General features: G+C 42.7%; 1 protein-coding gene across 3 annotated transcripts in view; it reads right to left on the bottom strand.

The window, feature by feature from the left end:
• RASA3 (RAS p21 protein activator 3) overlaps positions 1–12774 on the bottom strand; it is a 183625-nt gene that overhangs the window by 145740 nt on the left and 25111 nt on the right. For all 3 annotated transcript variants that reach the window (XM_025193706.1, XM_025193708.1, XM_025193707.1), the window contains exon 2: positions 5032–5149. In XM_025193706.1, the coding sequence (XP_025049491.1) occupies positions 5032–5108 (77 nt within the window). In that variant the 5' untranslated portion in view covers positions 5109–5149. The remainder of the gene's footprint in view (positions 1–5031; positions 5150–12774) is intronic.

Below are 12774 nucleotides of genomic sequence, written 5' to 3'. Positions count from 1 at the left end.
AAGTTAAAGGCTTGTGATTTACCACAGTTCATTAGGTTGTGGGCCAGCAGAAAGGGTGTGGTCTGAGAAGGAGGGAACCCAGAGAGGGGCAGAGCTTGGTACCAGTGAGCCTGGAGCCCAAGAAGGAAGGAGAAAGCCCAGAGAGGGACAGGAGTCCAAGAAGGGCACAGACTTAAGGGCCTGTGGGAGGTAAACAGGGCCAGGGATCCCACAGCCTGAGCGGGGCAGAGAGAAAGGCCCCAGAGGGCAGGATAAGGGGATGGAGCCCAGAAGTCAAGTCCAGGACAGTAGGCCTTGGCTAAGGGACCAGCTAGAGGAAGGAGGCTAATGGCAACAGTTTAATGATAAATCATGTATTTAATGAGGTTTCCATGTATACATTTATAAAGACAAGAGTCTTTTTCTGCCTATGCCAGTTGCAGGGGGGACATCATGTTGTATTTGAGTAAATACGGCATTTCAATTTTCTACACACACATGTGCATGCAACTACCTGTTCATATATTTACACATTTAATGGAAAAAAATAATGCCAAATCAGGTATGAAATAGGAGATTTCTCACCAGCAACTCTCAATGTGCTAAAAACAAGATTAAGAACTTTTATTTTTAAAAAGTTAAAAAAACCTTAATTGGTACATTTAAATTGTCAATAAGAGTGAGGAAATACATAATTTCTGTATTTTGCTTCCATGAGTTCAAAGTTCCTATTACTTTGGGATTATCCAAGTTCTGACAGGAATCCTAAATGCATTAGAAATTGAGAATCAGGAACCTACAACTGCAGAGCTGCCACTTTCTGCTTCTCTCACCTACAACTGCAGTCAGTACATCAAATCCAACTGATTTCTCAGCACGTCTACTTTTGCAGCTTTACTTTATGTCCTTATCCTAATAGCTCATGCCATATATCATAACAGTGATGTACACAATAGGGGGATCAAGCCCACGCTTGGTTATTACACCAAAGAGTTCCAAGGCAGGAGACTATACACAAGAAAACACATACTGCTGTGTTTAGTATTGCATTGGAGGGATGTACATAGGCCCTCAGGGCACACTAACCTGGCCTGCTTGGTAATTTACAGCTACTTAGTAAATTAATTTGATTTAAACCAGCAGCAAAGAATGCAATAATACAAGTGGCTGGAGATGACCAGGTAATTTATGAGTTGGAGCCCAAAAGGAATAATAAGATAGCACAGCACTGTCTGAAAAGCACTTGGAAAAAATAAATCTCCTTATGAGCCTGTGTGCTTGTTTTACTACATCTTGAAATACAATCTGGTTAAAGGCTATATATATTCTGTGCACTCTTCACAAAGTTAACTAAGATAACAGATAATTTCCCCAAATAAAGAGAGACTCTAGAGACAAACCTAACCCTTCCCATCCTGAATTTTCATTTGGGACTAAGAAAGAAATGCAACTGGTAGCAGTACCTAGAAGCTGGTGGCACAAAAGTTGAAGTTAAGTTCCCAGGAAATTACTGCACATTCCCTCACCTCTCCCCCACCCAACTCCCCCGAGCCAAAAGCCCAGAGGAAGAAATGTTCCTAGAAAATTTAAATTTATCCTTACTTACCCTTGCAGAGACAAAAGCCTCAAGGTAGAGGACAGACTACCTAGGAATAAAGGTCAAGGGAAGAAAGAGGACTCAAAAGCTAACAAGGGAGGAGAAATTCCCTGCTCAGCACTACAGAATGGAAGACCTATCACTCTCCAGGAGAACAGCAACTGTTCAGAATGGCTTCAGTGCACCATTTTAAGATAAAAACAGATGGCATTTTCCCCAAGGAAAGCTTCTTTTTCTTATTTATTCCTCAAACCTATTTTTATTTTATAGGATTTTTTTCAGTGGAAAATTACTGAATTACTTTAGTGAAATGAAGTCTAAACTAAGATCACAAACCCTTCTGTGACAGAAGAAGAGTATGTAACTTTTGGTTCTGAGCAACACTGTTTCACAAACTGGAATGAGACTGGATCTGAGTGACAATTACCAAACTACTTCAAACAGAACTGATTTCAAGCTTCAACTAGATACGTTTTCAATTAAGGTAAGAACAAATCATCAACTTCAGAAATAAGACCCGATTATCCTAATTACATGTAGCCACCAGTGGTCAAAAAGCTCCGCTATGCATCTGGCTCCTCCACCTGCCATTATCCCATATCTGACTTGCACTGGGAAAAGACCAAAAATAAAGAAGGCAAGAAAAATTGTAAATACAGACAGCTTAAAACTGTGTGGATTAGTGCTTAAGGGCAAGCTGTAAAAAGTAATGAAGGTGACTAGCCAATTTATGCAAATGCAAGACAACTACAAATTTAAGATGGCCCTTCAATAACTGGATTCTATACATAGAAAATGATAACATTTGTCATTTTTCCATGTATAGAATTAAATCATTGGAGAAATAATCCCCGCCCCACCAGTGCAGCAGGGAAAGCAATAGCAAGAAGACAGGCAATAGAGGGGGAAGGGTGCATGATGGGAGGGACGGTCAAACAAACCTGACCCTGGCCCCTTGCCTTCCTTCACCTTGCCCCATGGTGCCTGTCCCCCATACCACATGCCCTCCCTATGCCTGTGTGCCCCAGCACCTGCTCCCCTCAGGTGGAGACTGCCCCCCCACTACTTCTCCCACTCACGCTTGTACCCTCCCTGCCACTGCTTATCCTCCAGCTCTGGCAGGGCTCTGACCCTACTCCAGCCTGGGGCATAAAGCACATGGTTGCTCCAGTCCCAGTGGCAGTTGCGTGGGCTGGAGATTCTTCCACCGCCACTGGACTGGGACCAAAGCAACTATGTGCTGCAGGGGGTAGGGGCAGTGGTAAGTCAAAGCCAAGCTGCTGCAGCCACCCATCCCTCTTGCCATCTTGTGTTCAAGTCCAAGACAAGGGGCTTTCTCCTCCACCCCATGTTAAATGGGTGGGGGAAGAAACCTTATCTTGGATTCAAGTAAATATGGTAAGCCCAGGACAGTAATCCAGACCAGTCTCATCCCTTAGGCACCTGAAATAACCTAGGCATTTTACCTCAAGTACTTGAATCCCTAAAGTTCTGCACATACAGAAAGGTATTGCCACCTGGTTACACTAAACATCTCACTACCTCTCTCATGCATAAGGCTACAAGGCATTCGAGACCTAGGCATCCTCATTGCCCATGTGTCCGGATCTATTAGGAACATACTTTAATGCACACTGACAGCACTGAGTTCAGCACAAAGCACTGCAGACATGACCACTGCCATCCAAAAGCATCCAGATGAGGAGGAATTCACTTTTTATGCAAGTCTAAGAGTTACAGCAGTCATCCAGGAAACAGAACACCAAGTTCGAAGCTCGCTTAAGCTCTACAGGGTTCAAACCTGCATCATTCCCATACCAGGAGAGAGCCCTAACTACAAGACTAGGCCAGGCTGCATGGGGGCACCCTCTGCCACCCTTATGGCAGCTGAACCACTATACAGACAGGACAGGAGGACACATTCAGGATACCACAGAGAGAGCAAGCTAGAAAAGAGCCTGACCCTGCGGCACAAAGTCAGAAGTATAAGTGCAGAAGAGGGTTTGGGGATGTGAATGAGCACCTAGCTCAGAGCTGCAGGCAGATGCTCAAATCTCAAGGAGAGGCAGGATTTCAGGTTAGATTCTAACAATGGCCACATTTAAGACAGCTACTGGGAGAAAACAATCCCCTCCACTCCAGCTGAAAAAGCTACCCAGCAAGTTGAGAGCACAGGGAAAAAGGACGACTCTTGTAGCCTCTTCTCATCTCTCCTCTTCATCTGAGCATTCCAGAGAGATGTAATAATTTCAGGAACAGAAAAAACACTTCATTTGCATTAAGAGGCTTAATGCATACATACAAAGTAGGGAAAAGCAGTGAACTCATCACCATCTGGGGAATTTATCACTAACTGCTTTCCACTTTCTCCCCCTCACACAAATACTGTTTTCACCTATTTTCCCACCATCCAACCTTGCCACATCTATCAGTGCAGAGCCCCACTGTAATTTTCCGATCCACTTCAGGAACAGCTGTGAAGTCATGAGAACAGTAAGCAGTAATAACCCTGACAGCTGGATTAAATGGTCCTGCTTTTTGGCTGTCAGTTTTGAACAAGTATCATAACAAGTAGGCAGAGCTGCATGCACTGTAAATTCTTAAAGATGATTTGATATGCTCTGCTTCAGGACAAGAACCATTTTTTTTTAAAATACATACAAGATAAAACAGACTGTTAGAAGCCAAGACATAATGCCTCTATTTACGCTATTATATTATTCTTACAATTAAAAAATCCAGTAGGCCAAGGGTCAGCAATGTTTTTGGCCAGAGTGCCAAAAACAACCCAACCTCCACCCATGCCTCAGCTTGGCATGCTAAAGGCAGCGCATCTGGGAAGGGCCCGATCCTCATCGTCAGCAGCGGCTACATGCGTGCCTCTGGGTAGACAGCTGAGGAGAAGTGGGGTTGCACCGGGCAGCTGCAGCAAGTGGCAGGCAGGCTGCAAACAGCTATGCTGGGCTCCACAACCCTGGCACCAGCTCTATGGCTGTGGCTGCATGCGTGCCCTCCAGGAGGAGGGTGGCGGAGAGGCCAGAGTTGCACTTCCCTGGGCTCCTTCTCGCCTGTGCGACTAGAGGTGCACGTGCAGTCACCGCAGCCACAGAGCTGGGGCCGGAGCTGTGAAGTCCCATGCAGCTGTTTGTAGCCTCACAGCTGCAGCTAGCCTGAGCTCTGGGCAGCTGCTGCCTGCCACAGGGCCCAGGCTGCTTGTAGCAGGGCTTGCAGCTTCCTGGCCACCTGCTGCCAGCTGTGGCATGCAGAAGAAAATGGCTTTGCATGCCATGCTCTGGAACGCGTGCTGGGGATTGCCAATTCCTGCAATAAGCTGTTCTTCGTTGCACCAAAATAAGTATATCTGGAAGATTACATACACTTCATATAAAACAGAAATGTTCCATGGTATTAAAAAAAAAGCAGACTAAATATATGTGCAAACAAGTATCTGTTACCATAGTGACTTCTCCACTATTTTGGTCCTGAAAACCTCCTCCTGGTCCAGGTTTACTGTACAGTAGCAATCCCTCATCTTGTTTGGCCCCGGATATGTAGGAAGATTTTTTGCTTCTCCTAAAGGAAAGAATAAATAAATAAATCAAACTTTAAATAGGAATAGATCATAAGTGTGGGGGGTGGGGAGGGAAGCACATGATTACATTAAAATTGTACAGATTAGTCTTCTATTATCTAACCCACTTTATTTTAATGTGTCTCAAGCAATGTGTACTGTAAGATGAAAATGCCATGGTCAAGGATAACATTTTCAAGTGCCCCAGTCATTTTATCAAAAATGTTACTGAACAGTTAAACCAGGGAATTTATAACGATGACTTTATCCACAGCTCTGCTACTCTCCAAGATGAAAAAAGTGACTTGGCTAAGGTACAGTGCCAGGGGGTTCAATAAGACTCACTTCATAAGAGTGCTTTGAAGTCTAACTCAAATTGCATATATATCCCCCTGAAACCTTTGGACATGGGTGCTGTGCAAGTGCCCACCATTAAAAAATGACTTAGTCATTACTCCTTTGCTTGTTTCAGAACTACAGACCAGAAGTACACACACACATACTCCATATTAGAAACTAGGACTGAGAACTGGACTGTAATCAAAGAATGAAAACTCATAATATTTTTAAGATGTCCCTAATTTTGTATTAAATCCTGAAATAAGAATGGAGTAAGTCTCTCCCTCAACCTTTCCATCAATAACCAAAATTACAAACCAAGTTTGCTCAGCAAAATGACTGTCAAAAGAAAAGCCTAGGAAAGAAAACTGGATAATTCTACCCAGAACTTCGCTGAAACACCTTAACACCACTTAGCTGTGTTTACACTTCAAGGACACGCCTTGATTGCTCTTTGAAAGTTTAAGGAAGTGTCCACTCGGCAGGTTTAAGCTCCACTTCTTTGGTACCAAGAGATTGTTATGAGTTGTGGCATGCAATAGAGCATACTCCACTAGTAAGATACGGGGGAAAAAAGAATGAAAATGCAAAATTGCTTGCCAAATAGATTTCATTCCTCTTCCTTCTAAGCAACTGTAACAAGTGTAGCTTTCTCTCAGTCACCTGCAGCTCAGGGTAAGTTTGTTCTATAAGGCTCATGCCCTTTTCCAGTCTCCAATTCTCAAAAAGCTTCAATATTATTATAACCAACTTCATGTTCCAACTTCTTGTTAATTAAAAACATCCATTCTGCAGACATTGGGCCAAATTCAGAGATGATCTAAATGGCTGCATAAATTAAACAGCACAGCTGGATGCAATGTGCATGTTAATGTTGCAAAGGAAGACTTGCAGCAGAAAGGGCAACTAGTCAGCAGAATCTGATTAAGCAGACTCCCCATACCTTAATGTAAGAGCATAAAGTAACAGAATTTGACATCTTTCCTTACTCTATTACTTCTTCTGTCAAGTAGTTTATTTTTAATTGCCATTTGGCTTGCATCTCAGCACCTCTGGATGTGTGGTACAGAATACGCAATAAAATTGCTAGTATTTGATTGCCAACATAGAAGTTATGTGATAAATTCTAAAACCTTAAGACAATATGTACAAAACTGCAGCTTGACAAACTCCGTCTTCATTTTTACAGCTGGAGAAAGACTATTGTAATCTGAAGGGTTACAAAGTGATCCGTATAGCTACACTTCACATTAGATTTCAGTTTTAAACAAACTCCTTGAGACACAGCAGGTGCAGCATGGAGACATTCTTCCAGTTACAGTAGTCAGGATCAAGTTACATGGGGCAAGTACAATTTACTATGCGAAAGTTATTGCAGTACAAAAGGTGCAACTGTAGCTCCTATAACAACCTCAAATGGTGCATCTCAAACTAACTCCCATCCTCACCAACACACCAGACTTTACAATGGGCTCAAATGCTTGTTGTGCCCCTACATCAACACAGAACACATCATCACTAGACCAAATAAGGAGTACAACATCCAAGGTTCATTCACCTGCCAGTCTACCAACATCACATAAATCACCTGCTTACAATGCCCAGCTGCTGTCTGTATCAGACAGGGCAAACTATGTTTAAGAATGAGTGAACACCAATCTGACAGCAACTGCAGAAAGACACAAAAGCCTATGGAAGAACACTTCAACCTCCATGAACACATCATCGGTGGCCTCAAGAGAACTGTTGTTCTCAGGCAGGAGTTTTGTTTTTGTTTTTAAGTTTGAACAGGAAATTGTGGAACAAGAAATCATGCACAAACTGGACTGTGTTAAGTATGGTTCAAACAGGGACTATGGATTTTTATCCCAGGACCTGGAATAGTTGTTGTGATCCCCTTTGTTTTGATGGGTTCTTTCTTTGTATGCCTCTCCCAGCATCCTTGCTCCTCCCTTCCCCTCCCTCCTGCATTCCTACCTCTTGTATTCTAATTACTCACTCTACTTCAGGGGTGGGCAAAATATGGCCCATGGGCTGCATCCAGCCCACCAGGCCATTCTATCTGGCCTGCGGGGCCCCTAAAAATTTATAAAATTAATTATTATTTGTCCATGGCTCCCTGGCAAAGCTGACGAGGCACCAGCAGTGGCAGGAACCAGGAGGCGCCAGAAACATGACCCAGGAGGAGCAGCAGCAAGGCCTGACTAGCTCCACCCCACCCTCTAGCAAAGGCTTCTGGCCTAGCGACCCTGGGGCTCTTTCCTGCCTCCCTCCACCCCAGAGTGCAGCCAAATAACAACAGCAGGGAGGGGAGGACCACCAACAATCTCCCCATTCCACAGGGGCCAGGCTGGCTCCTGCTGTGGTCTGCAGTCCCTGCCATGCAGCTGGGAACCACACGCTGCCAGAGCGGTGGGGGGGGGAAGAAGCGTCAGCGGCAGCAGCAGGAAGGTGGGGAAATGGCGGCAAGTGGAGGGAGTAGCAGCCAGTGGGCAGGCAGGACTGCAGTACAGAATGCACAGAAACATGCATTGCCTTGGCTAGCCCGACACCAGCACCTACACTAAGCAGGTTATAGCGAGAAAGAGGTTGTTAGTTATGTTAGCCTAATGTCAGGCAGAAGTAGGGTGGCTGTTGGCTGTTTTATAATCAGACAGTCCTGTTTTTAAACCTTTTGCCCCCTGTCCATTTCTGACCGAAGAATGGACAGCAAAAAGTCCTGTTTTTCAGTTTGTTGGAAATGAATGTCAGTCATTTGTCGTCATGATTCTATTGGCTGTGCCTAGAGGTAAGGTGGTGCACAGCCAGGAGAGGGGCTCCAAGCCAGATAGGGAGGAAGGGAGGTGGTGGCTCCGCTCCTGGCTGCTGAATGGCCAAGGGGCCTGTGGCCCCACCCCTCACTGCTGATTAGACGAGGGGGCCTGCCCCTCATCAAGGGCATGCCCTGTATTCTGGGGATGTGTCAGTAGCCACCCTAGGCAGAAGTTAGGGCAAGATGGCTTCTTAAAGATTAATGGTTCAGAGAGGCATGAGCTTTGATCAACACGTCCTGACTTGTATACACATATCTACAGGCTGTGCTCTAAGAGGCCATATTTTATTTCTCTCTCTCTGTCTCAGTCAGACATTCTCAGCAGCTTAAAGACCCCCCACCCTTCAAAAACTGTTTTTCACTTTCTGTTCTCACATTTAATCTTGTGCTGGGCCAGCCTATTTTGAAACTTGCTCCAAAGGGAGTTTCAACATGAAGCTGAGTGAGGAGGACACCTCCCCCTTGGTGCTATATGATTTACCCTTGCAGGTTTTGTGAATTCTGATGATCCAAATTTTTCAGATTTAAAATTAAATTAAAACAAATTAGACTGAATTTTCCCTATCATCCTTCCCTCTATTTCCAGACATTCTTAATTTGCAAATCATTTTTTCTCACCTGAACAGTTTTCTTTGGGAGTATTACATTTAGTATTACATTAGCGTTTTGTACAACGCTATTCTGAAATTTGAAAGCAATGGCTTTGAGACCCATTTTTCAGAAAAAAAGTTACTGAAGACAAACAATGCAGAAGTAATAATGCATATGGGGTTTAAAAAACAGATACTGTGCAAGTTATTGGAAAAAGACTATTCATGTATTGAAAAGAAACTAAGAGCAACAAATACCAAAATATTATAAGTGGTCAACACAGAAGAAAAAAAGAGGGGACAGATATTTGACACTTTCTATTGGCTGAAGGCCTTAATAAACCATGGATGCCATAAACAAAGGATTAACTCACCATCCCCATATACCACTTGCATTATCAACTTAATTAGTGTCAAAGCTTATCAACCACTAATTTTGTGTCAGCTCAGACATATACCAATATGTATTTATTTATTTTTATTACAGAAACATTATCTGGGTTTAGTGGATGGTTTGGAGGGGGAAGCAGGAGAAAGAAGGAAGGCATAGCTAAGAATTATGGGTTAGCTACATAATCTGCCTAGTTGGCAGGTTCTCCATGTTAACAAAATTAGCCCCTTCAGAATGTCATCTGCTTTCTAGTATCCTTTACACAAGCGGTTTCTCGTGTATCCAATATTTATAGTACCATACAATTTTATTGCACATAGATTTGCAACAAAGAATATGGACAATCACACACTTGTAGAAGCTTCAAAAAGGAAGGGGCACCAACTATTCAGGAACATGCAGCAGCTCTTATGCTGGAAGTTGTGTGTACACAATCCTGAAGCAACACAAGAGCTAAAAATCACCCTACCTTTGACTCCAGTTAAAGCAAATCAAGAACCAAGTCTCTGTAAAACTGTACTTTTGAAGTAAAACTATCAGTCTTCAGAGGTAAATGCCTAGCTTACTCTTGTGTTGGTAAGCTTTAAGTATAATGCAAGTGATATTTGATTTACCGAACAGGCAAAAGAGAATCATTCCCTAACACAGCTTGAAACAAAGTCAGAAAAAACAACAGCTGAGCTTCCTATACCCTGGCATTTCATTTCAGGGTGAGAAAGTCAGGCACAGGAAAAAAACCAAATCTGAAAAAGCCAATGTATACAAGCTATGATCAACAATGATTCGATTCACTTCACTTCAGCGGCACTAAGTACACATCTACTGAACAAGCTCTTTGCAAGCATGTCAAGAATAAAAAAAAATGATGGTGTAAGCCAACAACAGACACCTTCCCCATGTTCTCAAAGTTTCAGAAATTGTAACTTGTTTTGAGGTTTTCTACTAAACATCTTTGATGATATCATTTTCAAGGAAAGCTTTCTCCTTCCCTACCCCATAAAACATCCATGGATCAGCAAGGAATCCAAAACTGTTATAACAAAATGATATATTTCCATTGTCATTTATGTGCCAAATATTCCTCATGCACAGAATCCGCTGTCTAAAGGGTGGAGACAGACATAACATTTAAAAATGCAGCTATACTTTGGAGCGTGGACTACCAGCCCTCCCACCCCACCATGTCCCTCAGCTGGATAGCTTCAGAATCACCACAGCTGTATGCTCTCCTGCCAGAGGGCACAACAGAGGGGCTGTAGCCAAAACAGGGATTGAAAAAGGAGAGGAGCAGAGCAGACAAGCAATGCAGCTTGACAACCCCAGTCTCCTTGGACACTACAGGTCTGCTCTCCACCACCTCCCAAGGTACGAGTAGAGTTGATGGCAGCGAGTGTTCTCCTATCTGCTCTGGCTTGGTCTTCTGGACCATCTATCCCCACTACTAGATCATGGGGTCTCTGATCTCCCAAGTCCCAGGGTGGGGAGGAAAAATATGTTCTGGTAGAGCAGAAACAAATTGGACAAGTGACTACTCGCTGATACTGCCCCATTTGCTTCTGGGTAGGGGAAAAGAACAAAGCACTGTGGGATGTTGGAGGACTCAGTCACATTCTGTAGACTGTGCACATGTAAATGCCTTTGAAGCACTGCTACATCATATCTGTTTCCTTCAAGGTTATTTTTTGAGCATTTCCACCAATTTTTGGACTGCTTCAAAGGGCATATAGGTCTGCACAACTGTCTCAAGCTGCTTCAAATGTCTGAACCCTGAAGATGCCCCTCAGTAAAAAAAATCAGGTATTAACAAATCTGCAAGCAGGACATGGTGCAAAGTCAACCACAAGTAAGATGTAAATGTTCTTTCCCTATATTAGGATTCTATCTAATGAGCCTTATAACAAACCATAGGAATGCTTGGCCGTGGAATGAAATTTTTGAAAAATACTAACATTTAGGCATACATACAATTTGTTATCCGTTACCTAAACTTGTCGGTGCCGGTACATCATCCTTTATAAAATGTAACTAATTATTCCATTCTTGAAGGATTGCACTGCTTTAGCAAATCAATATGCAGATGAAAAATATGATAAATATAAAAAACGGACAAAATTAACTCACTTCTGTCCAAATTTAAATTCTGTAAAACAGCACGAACCAATACAGCTGAAAAAATTGTGTGCCATATAAGCAAAGGAGAGAGCACTTTGTGTATAGGCAAGCATGGCAGGATTCGATTTTTTAATCAGTAAACTTCATCAAACATCAATTTCACCTCAATATTTCCATCGTTAATGATCAAAATTAATGGGGACGTAAGAATAGGCTGCTGCCACAGTGCCCAGTCAGGTTCCTGTGGGCATGGCAAACCCCTAGCTGTAAGGGGTAGATGCCAGTGTAGCAGCTGGAGGTTTCCTTGCTGGGGAGCAGGGAAGTAGCAACCACTGCGAGACAAAAAGGAAAGCAGGTGCTGAGCTCAGCAGTAGCAGCGGGGTAACAGCCCAGCAACTCCCCCCGTGCCTGCTGTGTGCTGGGTTGGAGGAGAAAGTGGGCATCTTTGTGTGTGGACGTGGATGTGCACGCCCCCACATCCCATCAATCCTGAAAAATTAAAAAAAATAAAAATAAAGTAAAAAATAAATAATTCAATAAAAATCTAAACAATGCTTAAAAATAAACATTGATTTTAGCTATTGAAATTGTTAAATAATAAAAATCAAATCCTACCAAGCCTATATATAATTGATTTCACTAATTGCCCAGCACAGTCAAACATTTGTGTTGGTCTGTCACATTGATGAAAAAAGGGAAAAAGAAACTGCTACTGTTAAATAAGAAAATTAAATTAAAACTACAAGACTGACAGAGTCAAAAAGAGGTACACGGTTGCATGTTCAGACACTGTAAATAAGCGCACCTCATATTCTATAAACCATGCATGTACAGATTACTGCCTTTTCCTTTTATGTAACAATGCCTTCAGGTTATTGTGTATTTTATGTTCAACCTGATTCACAAGTGCCATGTTATCTAATCAAAAATGGCATAAAAACAAATTCTATTAAAAAAAAAACCCCAAAAGCCTAGTAGTGAGTAAAGGCTTATTTCCTTGAATAGATTTCTCTTTGGTGCTTCATTGTTTTACCTCTGAAAATTAAATGGAGCAAAAACTCTAAATGTGCCTGTGCATACACCCTCAGCTCTCTAAGAAAGAGACAGGCTGCATTAGATTAAATCAGGTTGCAAATAGCCATCTGTGACTTGATTTCAATAATCTGGAAAACTAGATTTTTTTGGCCTGCTAGCACCTTGCTATACAATATAGAAAACTGATTATTTCACTGTAAGGCTCCAGAAAAAAATAAAATTTGTCAAATAAGAAGTAGTTTTGTTGTTTCAAGCCCCAAATTCCTTGTGGTCTTGCATCTGAGCAAATAGAAGGCACCAATAGTGTCACTGAGGCATGGTGACCGGGGCAGCAGTGTGTGTGTGTGG

Source organism: Alligator sinensis, unplaced genomic scaffold (assembly GCF_000455745.1).
Source record: "Alligator sinensis unplaced genomic scaffold, ASM45574v1 scaffold474_1, whole genome shotgun sequence".
Taxonomy (NCBI): Eukaryota; Metazoa; Chordata; order Crocodylia; family Alligatoridae; genus Alligator; species Alligator sinensis.
Note: the sequence above shows the minus strand (reverse complement) of the source record. Positions and strands in the feature narration are given on the sequence as shown.